This window comes from Mustela nigripes, chromosome 12 (genome assembly GCF_022355385.1).
Source record: "Mustela nigripes isolate SB6536 chromosome 12, MUSNIG.SB6536, whole genome shotgun sequence".
NCBI classification, from domain to species: Eukaryota; Metazoa; Chordata; class Mammalia; order Carnivora; family Mustelidae; genus Mustela; species Mustela nigripes.
In genome coordinates this window covers 72,277,804-72,290,094 of record NC_081568.1, presented here as the reverse complement: position 1 = coordinate 72,290,094, position 12,291 = coordinate 72,277,804, and the positions used below count along the sequence as shown (strand labels likewise).

At 39.5% G+C, this 12,291-nt stretch overlaps 1 protein-coding gene across 1 annotated transcript in view; it reads right to left on the bottom strand.

Moving 5' to 3' along the window:
* Positions 1-12,291, bottom strand: part of SEC24A (SEC24 homolog A, COPII coat complex component) — a 68,954-nt gene that overhangs the window by 12,856 nt on the left and 43,807 nt on the right. Inside the window, exons 12-16 of the mRNA XM_059417598.1 lie at positions 8,224-8,279; positions 6,925-7,131; positions 5,518-5,638; positions 5,030-5,188; positions 1,269-1,442 (exon numbers count right to left, since the gene is read on the bottom strand). Of these exons, the coding sequence (XP_059273581.1) occupies positions 1,269-1,442; positions 5,030-5,188; positions 5,518-5,638; positions 6,925-7,131; positions 8,224-8,279 (717 nt within the window). The remainder of the gene's footprint in view (positions 1-1,268; positions 1,443-5,029; positions 5,189-5,517; positions 5,639-6,924; positions 7,132-8,223; positions 8,280-12,291) is intronic.

The window sequence follows — 12,291 nt, the reverse complement described above, 5'->3', positions numbered from 1 at the left end:
TGAATTACATACACACATGAATACATACATAATGACAACAATACTTCCACACATGTTCTAGAGTCTGTTTTGACATTTAAAGTCCAAAGAAATTTTATACTTTCCTCTTTAATCACAGAAAAAACTTTTTATTTTTTCAGTGTTCCAAGATTATTTATTTATTGTTTATTCACCACACCCAGCAGAAAAAACTAAAAAAAAAAAAAAAAATCAATTAATATAATTATTTTCTCGGGGTGCCTGGGTGGCTCAGTGGGTTAAAGCCTCTGCTTTCAGCTCAGGTCATGATCCGATCCCAGGGTCCTGGGATCAAGCCTTGCATAGGGCTCTCTGCTCAGTAGGGAGCCTGCTTCCTCCTCTCTCTCTCTGCCTGCCTCTCTGCCTACTTGTGATCTCTGTCTGTCAAATAAATAAAATCTTTAAAAAAAATACAATTATTTTCTCTTTAGTAATTACCCACAATAAAAAATCAATAAATACAGAAAGATGAAAACTTTTTGATAACCATCAAATATCAGATATTATGTCTGATATAATTTTTAAAATTTCTAACCAGTAAAACCTTGAACACTAATGAAAAAGAACAAGTCAAAAAACTAGAGATGATATTCATACTACAACCTGTACTGATACATGAAGAGTGATGAAAATGTACATATGAGGAGCTCATTAAATTACTTTTAAAAAGGAGAAATAATATCTGCAAAAAAGGGTAACAGTGTTTAGAGTTTCTATTCTAGCCAAAAACAGTGAGAACTAAAAGAAAACAGTTACAATAATTAGCCTATCAACAACAACAAATAAACATACAGAGAGACATGCAAAGACATACACACACACAAAATCAGAGGCTGAAATGGAAAGGGCACTTGATGGGACCATGAACTGGTGAAATCCTTCCAAAAAACAATCTGACAATACTAAGATTTTTCTAAACAATCAGCCTGACACTAAGTAGACTCTTAGTAAATATCTGTTAAAAACAATGGCTAAGGAAAACAAATACAACACATCTTAGCTTTACCAGGAATAGCAACAAAGCTCTTAAGATGAGAAATACTCTTCTGGCTTAATAGGAGTGAGTATGTCCAAAGGAGAGGGCATTCATTATAAGGCAAAGAATACATGACTAAATAAAAAAATTTACCTTTGCCACAACACAATGGATTTATAGTTAACTACACTGGATTGTAATCTTAAAAATCTGCTAAAAGTGTAATCTCATATGTCTTTGCCACAATAAAAACAAACAAACAAAACCAATTTACCTTTGCTGGATGTATACAAGAGTGCAGACTGAAAGGAAACCAACTGAGTGTCAGTAAGACTCTCTTCCACAGACATCTGTACTGCATACCCAGCATCGGGGTTTACGTTAGGCAAAGACAGTAAGTCTGTCGACCGAACAAAGAAGTTCCCATGGAAAGTATGAATGGAAAGACCTAGAAGAGAAAATTTTATCAAGATGATTTACATAAGGCAATATATAGATAATTCCATTTTATCTTTGTCACCCATCAGACTGACAGAGTAAATTTAAAAGTTTAGTTGTGGAGCTGTGGAGTGGGGGAGAAAGTTTAGTTTTGGGCACCTGGTTGGCTCAGTCGGTTAAGGGTCTGCCTTCCGCTAGGATGATGATCTCATGGTCCTGGGATCCAGCCCTGTGTTGGATTCCCTTTTCAGCAGGAAGTCTGTTTCTCCCTCTTCCTCTGTGAATGCTATCTCTCTCACTCTTGCTCTCTCTCAAATAAATAAATAAAATCTTTTTTTTTTAAGATTTTATTTATTTATTTGACAGAGAGATCACAAGTAGGCAGAGAGGCACGCAGAGAGAGGAGGAAGCAGGATCTCCGTTGAGCAGAGAGCCCAACGCCGGGCTCAATCCCAGGACCCTGGGATCATGACCTGAGCCAAAGGCAGAGGCTTTAATCCACTGAGCCACCCAGGTGCCCCAAGTATCCAACTCTTGATCTCAGCTCAGCTCTTGATCTGAGAGTTGTGAGTTCAAGCCCCTCACTGGGCCCTATGCTGGGTGTACAGCCTACTTAAAAAAAAAGTTTGGGGCGCCTGGGTGGCTCAGTGGATTAAGCCACTGCCTTATGCTCAGGTCATGATCTCAGGGTCCTGGGATCGAGTCCCGCATCGGGTTCTCTGCTTGGCGGGGAGCCTGCTTGCCTCTCTCTCTGCCTGCCTCTCTGCCTACTTGTGATCTCTGTCTGTCAAATAAATAAATAAAATCTTTAAAAAAAAAAAAACGTTTGCATGTAATATTGTGATTTATAATAAGAAATAGGTACTTGATCTTCACTCATTGCCAGCACAGAACTCCTAAACTCTTAGGACGATCTAAGTGATGAAATTCACAAAGGTATCTTCTGCTATGTTGATGGAGTGATCTTTGATAAGCACCTATGTAACCAAAGGATGGGGGCTGGTTACCAGAGGATCCAACCATGTAATCAGAAGGTTGGAAATTACAGTCCAACCTGTCCCCCCACCAACAACCTTTGGGGAGGGCAGAGGAACTGGAGGTAGAGTCAGTCATCAATGGCCAATAACTTAATCAGCCACAACTATGTAAAACCTAGTAGGAGAGGTCCTTTGGAAAGCTTCCAGATTGGTGAACACACAGAGATTTGGGGAGAGTGGAGTGCTCAGAGAGAACACGGAAGCTGCAGAAGCTCCATGCCCTTTCCCTTTCTCTATACCTTTCCCTATACATCTTTTCCATCAGACCGTTCCTAAGTTACATCCTTCTATAATAAACCAGTAATCTAGAAAATAAAATGTTTCTTTGATTTCTGTAAGCTTCTCTGGCAAATTAATTGAACCCAAAGAGGGGGTAGCAGGAACCTCCAATCTACAGCCAGCCAATCAGAGCACAAGAACCAGAAACAGAAAGCTAGTTGGTAACTAACTGGTGACGAGTGACATTACTACCTGAGTTGTCTGGAGATGTGGCAACCTTATAGAAGTATTTGAAATCTTACATATTACAAAGGCTTTATTGTCAGCTGTTTTACTCAACCATTTTTTCTTTTTATTACAGTGACAGATAAGAGAGAACTTCATTTGACACATGGTTTGACAGAAAGATTTCAACATCTATCTAGTGGACAGGTCCATGGGTCCTTATATATTGATATATATATATATATTTTTATTTTTTTGCTATTTCATATAATCTTTCCACTTTAAAAAAATTATTGCTTCATATCTCTTCAAGAACATTATTTTATTTATTTATTTTTAAAGATTTTATTTATCTATTTGACAGAGAGAGATCACAAGTAGTCAGAGAAGCAGGCAGAGAGAGAGAGAGGAGAAAGCAGGTTCCCCGCTGAGCAGAGAGCCCGACGCGGGACTCGATCCCAGGACCCTGAGATCATGACCTGAGCCGAAGGCAGTGGCTTAACCCACTGAGCTACCCAAGCGCCCCGAACATTATTTTATTTATATATTTTTAAAGATTTATTTATTTGGCAGAGAGAGAGAGAGCACAAACAGCAGGAACAGCAAGTAAAAGAAGAAACAGGCACCTGATAGGAACAATTTCCTAGGACCCTGGGATCATAACCTGAGCCGAAGATAAGACGCTTACCTGAGCCGAAGATAAGACGCTTACCTGAGCCATCCAGGCATCCCAGAACAACATTATTTTAAAAATCTGAATAAAGAGGCACCTGGGTGGCTTAGTGGGTTAAGCCTCTGCCTTCGGCTCAGGTCATGATTTTAGGGTCCTGGGATCAAGCCCTGCACTGGGCTCACTGCTTAGTGGGGAGCCTGCTTCTTCCTCTCCTGCTCCCTTGCTTGTGCACTCTGTCAAATAAATACATAAAATCTAAAATAAAAGGGCACCTGGGTGGCTCAGTGGGTTAAACCTCTGCCTTCGACTCAGGTCATGATCTCAGGGTCCTGGGACCAAGTCCCGCATCAGGCTCTCTGCTCAGCAGGGAGCCTGCTTCTCTTCCTCTCTCTCTGCCTACTTGTGATCTCTCTCTGTCAAATAAATAAATAAAATCTTTAAAAAAAAAAGAAGAAGAAGAAGAAGATTTATTTATTTATTTATTTAACAGAGAGGGAGAGAGAGAGATATCACAAGTAGGCAGAGAGGCAGACAGAGAGAGAGGAAGGGAAGCAGGCTCCCCACTGAGCAAAGAGCCTGATGTGGGGCTCGATCCCAGGACCTTGGGATCATGACCTGAGCTGAAGGCAGAGGCTTTAACCCACTGAACCACCCAGGCGCCCCCAATTTTTTTAAAATGAGAGATATAATTCACATACCATAAAAATCACACATACACATACAATTCAGTGGCTTTCAGAACATTCAAAATAGTTTCTATTTTCTGGGGCACCTGGGTGGCTCAGTGGGTTAAGTCTTTGCCTTCAACTCATATCACGATCCCAGGGTCCTGGGATCGAGCCCTGCACTGGGCTCACCGCTTAGTGGGGAGCCTGCTTCTCCTTCTCCTGCTCCCTTGCTTGTGCGCTGTCAAATAAATTAAAAAGATATTTTAAAAAAAGCTTCTATTTTCTTTTATAATGTTTCTTCAGAAACATTTTTTTTTTTTTTAAGTAGACTCCACACCCAATGTGGGACTTGAACTCACAACCCTGAGATCAAGAGTTGCATGCTCTAGCAACTGAGCCAGCCAGGTACCTCTCTTCCCTATTCTTAATTTCATATTCCATTAGTTTAAGTAAAATCTCTTATAAAATGAACTTTTTTTTTTAAAAGATGTATGTATTTATTTATATATTTATTTGACAGAGAGAGAGAGACAGAGATCACAAGTTGGCAGAGAGGCAGGCAGAGAGAGGGGGAAGCAGGCTCCCTGCTGAGTAGAGAGTCCAATGCGGGGCTTGATCCCAGGACCCTGAGACCATGACCTGAGTCACTGAGCCACCCAGGCACCCCAAAATAAACTCTTATGAGCAAATCCTATGAAATAACGTTAGCTGAAAATGTTTATTTATTGATATCAAAAGCAACACATCTATGTAAGTGCGAAAAAAGTGCCCCCACCTTTCGTACACCGAATCCTCATGACTGCCTCAAAGCCAATCTTTCGAGTGAGGTATCTCTGTAGTTCCTTCTGTAATTTCTGTACTTGGACTGGGTTCTGCTGATGGTGGTAAGAAGGATAGTAATAGACACTTCCTGCTGAATACCGAGAAATACAACCTGGAAGAAAACACATACTTTTTAAAAATTCTGTAATTAACTAATACTGCATGAAAAAACTACTGGTGTTTGAATCAATCTTGCCCCAGCCTCCCAAAGTATTATCAAAAAAAGAGTATTTCATCCTTTTAAATAGCAGTATAAAATCTCTCTATTATAAACGTTCAGAAATACATAATAAATGTTTAGAAGACCAAAGGTTTGTAACAGACTGATGAACTCTCTCAAAGGAATAAAAATTCCTTCACTTTGTCCTTTATTTAGAGTATCATCATATAAATGTCATTTTCACATTCACTTGAGAAAAATAATCATGAGGAAGAACTCACCCAGAGAAGCCAAGTCAGAATACTGTCCACTGAGAAGGAATAAGTCCACGGCTACCTGCTGACCAGAACAATCTAAGGCTAATTTCTTGTAAAAGTCAGTGGATGGTGTCAAGTGAATCTCCTGTTAATAATAAATTACAAGAAAGAAAAAATTTTTAATTATTAAATTGTCATAAAATTTTAAAACCTATCCCTTGAAATATATATATATATACCAAGATGTTAACAATTATCCTTGGGCATGCTAAAAATGCTTTCTTTTCAGTTCTTCATTTTCTCAGTGAAAAACATGTACCGCTTAAGGATTTTCTATTTTCTACTTTTATTTTATTTTATTTTTTTTTATTTATTTATTTGACAGAGAGAAATCACAAGTAGATGGAGAGGCAGGCAGAGAGAGAGAGGGAAGCAGGCTCTCCGCTTAGCAGAGAGCCCGATGCAGGACTCGATCCCAGCACTCTGAGATCATGACCTGAGCCGAAGGCAGCGGCTTAACCCACTGAGCCACCCAGGCGCCCCTATTTTCTACTTTTAAAAAGAAATACATCTATAATGCTAATTTCAATAATCTATTAAATGCTTAGAATACTGGAAAATGTTCTAAAGAATTCATGTGTAATATCTATGTAGACCTTTGAACTATTGTAAGAAGTTAGTACTATAATTATTTTTACTTTATAAATAAACATAAGGAAACAGAAGGGCAAAGAAATTAATTCTTCAAGCTCGTACAGCTAAAAGGCAGTTGAGGGACGCCCGGGGGGGCTCAGTCGGTTAAGCATCTGTCTTTGGTTCAGGTCATGATCTCAAGGTCCTGGGATCAAGCCCCAAATCGGGGTCCCTGCACAGCAGAGAGCCTGTTTCTCCTTCTGCCTACTGCTCCCCCTGCTTGGGCTCTCTATTACAAATAAATAAAATCTTTAAAAACATAGTAGTAAAAATGATAAAACAAAAAGCAGAATTTAGACAGACTGACCCCAGGACTGACACCATCATCATTACAGTATACAGCAACTCTCATCATCTTTTAACCAATACACACTTCAAATCATTTATATACACAAAGTGCTCAAAAGCAATCCATGGCAGTCAATAAGACAGACTACTTTTTAGCGGTCACCCACATTCTACTTTGTTCCTAAAAGGTATATTCTTTAGACTGCCAGACTTTCTTATTAAAGGCAGGCTGCACTGCTAGCGGCCCGCTAAAGATCCAAAAATAAGGTAAAAGTGAATCAGGTGGTAAGTGTAACAAAATAGAAATTTCGACATAAAAGAGAAATGCTTTGTCTCTTTCCTTATACTCCCTCCTCTCCACAACTGAAAAATAAATGAACAGGCTTTGTGGTTAAAGGACAGAGTAGAGTCCCAAAATATATGGTAACATACATTTGATGACTTTCTAACCTTAGCAGATGACCTTTGGTTGGGCTCCTCTCGTGGTCTCAGGGCTCCCACTCCAAGAGTAGGAAGTTGTGTTTGAAAGACAGACATTCGACCACCAGTTGGGGACATCAGCTTAAAGGCCGCCTGAAGTGCAGGACCCAAGGCACTCTGGGTTTCCAGGGTCTTGGTGAACATTTGCGGCAAAGTTTTCAGTAAATCTTGAACAAGCTTGTAAAATAAAGCAAGAAAACTCAAAGATGTTAACAATTAAAAACTTCTTCCACAAAAGTCAATAACTAATACAGTAGACAAGACACTGAGTCATGATGATGGTCAGAGAATCTACAGACAGTACAGTAAACAATGAAGTTGGCCAAATGACAAGAAAGCCATTTTAAGTCAACATTATAAATTGGCAAGCAAGACAAATCAAAATTGGGGCCTTACAGTTCTTGCACATGCAGTAGTCCAGCAAGACTATAAGTCCAAAATGTATCCAAAAGAACCATCACAGTTTAGATTTGATTTCTTTTAATGCCATCAAACACGGCCTTCTCAATCACCTCTACACACTTTATTCTTTTCAGTTCCAAAGCGATTTAACTCTTCCCCTATTGAAAAGTCTAAGATAGCCAGTAAATTTTCCAACTAGTAATACCACTACAAAAGAAAAACAAAATGAAAAACTACTACCTATTCAGGTTAGGTTGTACAAATAAAGAGAGTTAAAGGGAAAAAAAGTACTTCACGCTATGGTGAAGTCACTGTTGCCAACAGCTGAGACCATAGACTTGCTAGTTAAAATGTTACCCCTACGGCATATATGCATGTACAGGGTAGACAACATCCCCCCTTCAGACACATTCTGTTCACCTCTCACTGTATTATGTCATGGCAATTTCCAGGCAGGGAATAAGTTTCTTCTGAACTGACCCCAATGACACTCTGTGAATCAGAAAAGCAAAGGGCACTGAAAGCAGCCTAGCTAAAGTGCTTCTATGTAGTGACCAGAAGCTTATCTGAGCAACCCTCCCCATTTCCCAAATGGTGGCAAGGCAGGTTTCCTTCAGGTTTTCCTTTACGAAATAGGCTTATCTTCTACCCTATTACAAAGTATCTTGCTACGTTAGACTTAAGAGCCATCAGTTCAAGGGTAAACTCAAGATCTGTTCATCTGATGAATTTTAACTAACAGCAAATATAAAATGTTATACATCTTAGAAATGCCTCAGAAAGAAAAAAACTACTTAAAGTTCATTTTGAAAATACATTCCTTCAATATTTAAAAAAAAACGTGTCAGATAAGAAAATGTAACTTACCTCTTTACTTTCATTTAAATTTACTAATAAGTTCTCTGGCATAGGTATAAAAACATCTGAAAAAATAAATAAATATTTCTTTCAAGCAAAACTTAATTGTTAAAGATGTTTCAAACATTTAACACTGATATAATTAACCACCCCCAGGGATGCCTGGGTGGCTCAGTCCATTAAGCATCTGCCTTTGTCTCAGGTCACAATCCCAGGGTCCTGGGATACAGTCTGGTGTCTGGCTCCTTGCTCAGCAGGAAGCCTGCTTCTCCCTCTGTCTGCTGCTCCCCCTACTTGTGCTCTCTCTGACAAATAAAATCTTAAAAAAAAAAAAAAAATTTACCCTCATAATTTAAAGAAAAGTGACCTCCTCTATTATATAAGCACTGTCTACCTATATTAAAAAAGCCATCAAAGGTCCATTGATTTAGGTATTTATTATAACTTATGTTACCATATAAAAGGTAAATAGGCTCCTAATTAGAAAATATTGATCTGTTGAGTAAACACTCAGTACAGGTTTGCACAAGTGCTTTGCTTCTTAAGTTAAAGACAAGAGTTCAGAATCCTACTTTACATTCTTGCTTATTAGCCCATGAAACTAGTAGTCTTGGCATTAAAAAAAAAATGTTGACTAAGATGACACACAAGAATGCTAGGTCTTTACAAAGAAGTAATGGAACCCAACAACAGCTCTGTCATTCAAAAAGCACATACTGTCTCATAAAGAATGTCCCAACTAGTGCCAATATTTATGAGACTATAAAGTCAGGTAAATCAGATGGTATGCTAACTGACCACTTCAGATGAGCTCCTCAGGATTCAAATTCATTTTTACTTAGGAATTAAATTCTCTTCCTTTAAAAGGAAGCAAAACTATGGGTGGAGGTGAAGGATTATAAGAAGTCTTACTTTCCACATATTGGTACTATTTGCTTTTTTTTAAAAGGCTCATTATAATGTTCATAAAAAATAATACTAAAATACTATTTGTAATATTAAATATTTACTTTAGCTGCCACACAAAAATTCTACAGTCAGGGCACCTGGGTGGCTCAGTTGGTCAAGCATCTGCCTTCGGCTTGGGTTATGATCTCTGGGTCCTGGGACTGAGCCCCGCATCAGGCTTCCTACTCAGCAGGGCATCTGCTTCTATCTCTCTCCCTCTCTCCCTTTCTCCCTCCGCATCTCTCTTTCTCTCAAATAAATTAGAAAAATCTGAAAAAATTCTCGTTGACAGTTGACTATTTAGATTTTTTTCTTTAAAGAATGTTTTGAGGCGCCTGGATGGCATAGTCAGGCCATCCAAGTTTGATTCTTGTTTTCTGCTCACGTCGTATGTCAAGCCCTATGTTGGGTTCCACGCTTCACATGGAGGCTGCCTAAGGCTCTCTCCCTCTGCCCGTCCCCCCACACGCTCTGTAGCTCTCTCTCAAATAAATCAATCGTAAAAATTTTAAAAATGTTTAATAAGTTTAATTGAGATATAATTCCCATATCATAGAATTCACCCTTATAGAAGATAACAATTCAGTGATGTTTTTATATATTCACAGAATTGCAAATCATCAACACTAATTCCAGATCCTTCTCATTATCCCAAAAACACCATGTGAACTCTTCATGTCCCTGCCAACTCCCAGAGAGCTAGGAAGCCACCAGTCTGTCTGTGGATGTGCCTATCCTGGAAATTTCATATTTTTAAAAATATTTAATTTCTTTATTTTAGAGAGAGAATGCATGATAGCGGTGAGTGGCAGAGGGAGAGGCAGAGAATCCCAAGCAGACTCCATGCCCAGATGATCTAAGACGAAACCAATAGCCCAACACCTAACTAACTCTTGATTTCAGTTCAGAATATGGTCCGAAGGTCATGATCCCGGGATTGTGAGATCAAGCCCTACATCAGACTCTGCACCCACGGGGGAGTCTGCTTGGAATTCTCTCCCTTCTGCTCCTCCCTCACGTCCCATCCCCCACCCCACAAGTGCAAGCACGCGCACACACACACGCTTTCTCAAACAGATAAAATTTTAAAATAAAAAGAGTCACACACGAAAGAGTCACAGTATGAGGTACTTTATGACTGGCTTCTGACATTCAGCATAATGTTTTCTTTTTTTTTTTTTTTTTTAAAGATTTTTTTATTTATTTGTCAGAGAGAGTGAGCGAGAGCGAGCACAGGCAGACAGAGTGGAAGGCAGAGTCAGACGGAGAAGCAGGCTCCCTGCGGAGCAAGGAGCCCGATATGGGACTCGATCCCAGGACGCTGGGATCATGACCTGAGCCGAAGGCAGCTGCTTAACCAACTGAGCCACCCAGGCGTCCCAGCAGCATAATGTTTTCAAGGTTCGCTATGTTGAAGCACCTATCAGTACTTTATTCTTTTTTACTGACAAATAGTATTTCATGGTACGGATACACTTTTAATTTATCCATTCATCAAACAAGGGGCATTAGGGTTGTTTCTACTTTTTGGCTATGTTGCTATGAACATCCACCTGCACATTTTCCTACTTTCCTTGAGTATCTATATATATATTGACTAGAATTGCTTGGTCATATGATAACTCTGTGTTTATAAACTTTTGGAGCAAGAAGTAGACTGTTCCATAGTGGCTGCAGTATTTTCCATTCCAACAGGCAGTGTCTGAGAGTTCCACTTTCTCCACGTTCTTGCAAATACTTTACTTGTTACTATCTTTTTTTTAATCCCTGCTATATGACATCCAGCAAGGATCTTAGCAGCGAATTCACAATTTGGCCCATCATCAGAATCACCTATTCAGTGATTTTATTTCATGCAAAATAATTATCTGGTTAGGGAATGAATGAATAACCAGGCTGGTTTGTTGTGAGATTAAAAACAACCAGGACAGAAACCAGGGCTCTTTTAAACTACTGCCCTTTAAAGATGTATAGTGAGTCCTCACTATTTATGGATTCTGTATTTGCCAATTTGCCTACTAAAATTTTTTTTTGAAGATTTTATTTATTTATTTGACAGAGAGTGAGAGAAAGAGCGAGCACAAACAGGGGGAGTGGGAGAAGGAGAAGCAGGCTCCCCTCTGAGCAAGACCCATAACCAACTGAGCTCACCCATGTACCCCTACTCACTAATATTTATTTGTAACCCCAAAACCAATACTCATGCTGTTGCTTCTGTGGACATTCATAGACATGCTCAGAGCAGCAAAACTATTTGAATTCTGAATCGGAGATTTTCTAACTAGTCTCATCGTGGTTTTCATTTGTATTTCCCTGATAACTTATGATACAGAGCATCTTTTCAAGAGCCTATCAGCCAACTGTTTATAGAAAATATTGAATACTGTGTATAGAATAGAGACATGTCTATTCAAATCATTTACCCACTTTAAATTGTGTTTTTCTTGTTCAGTTGTAGAAGTTCTTTCTATAATGCAGATGTAAATTCCTATATCTTTTTTTAAAGATTTTATTTATTTATTTGACACAGAGAGAGAGACATCACAAGTAGGCAGAGAGGCAGACAGAGAGAGGGGGAAGCAGGCTTCCCACTGAGCAGAGAGCGCAATGTGGGGCTCGACCCCAAGACCCTGGGATCATGACCCAAGCCAAAGGCAGAGACTTTAACCCACTGAGCCACCCAGGTGCCCCACAAATTCCTATATTTTTAAAAAAAGATTTTATTTATTGGGGCATTTGGGTGGATTAGTTGGCTAAGTATCTGCCTTCGGCTCAGGTCATGATCTCAGGGTCCTGGGATTGAGCCCGCATCAGGCTCCCCCATTCATTGGGAGTCTGCTGCTCCCTTTGCCTCTTACCCTGCTTGTGCTCTCTCTCTCTTTTCTCTTTGTCTGTCTCTCAAATAAAATAAAATTAAGATTTTATTTATTTACTTGACAGAGGGAGAGAAAGATAGCATGTGAGAGAGAGAGCATGTGCACGAGGAGGAGGAGCAGCAGGCAAAGGGAGAGGGAGAAGCAGGCTCCCCACTGCGCAAGGAGCCGGATGCAGGGCTCAATCCCAAGACCCTAGGATCTTGACCTGAGCCAAAGAAAGTTCAAATGACTGACCCACCCCAGGTGCCCCTAG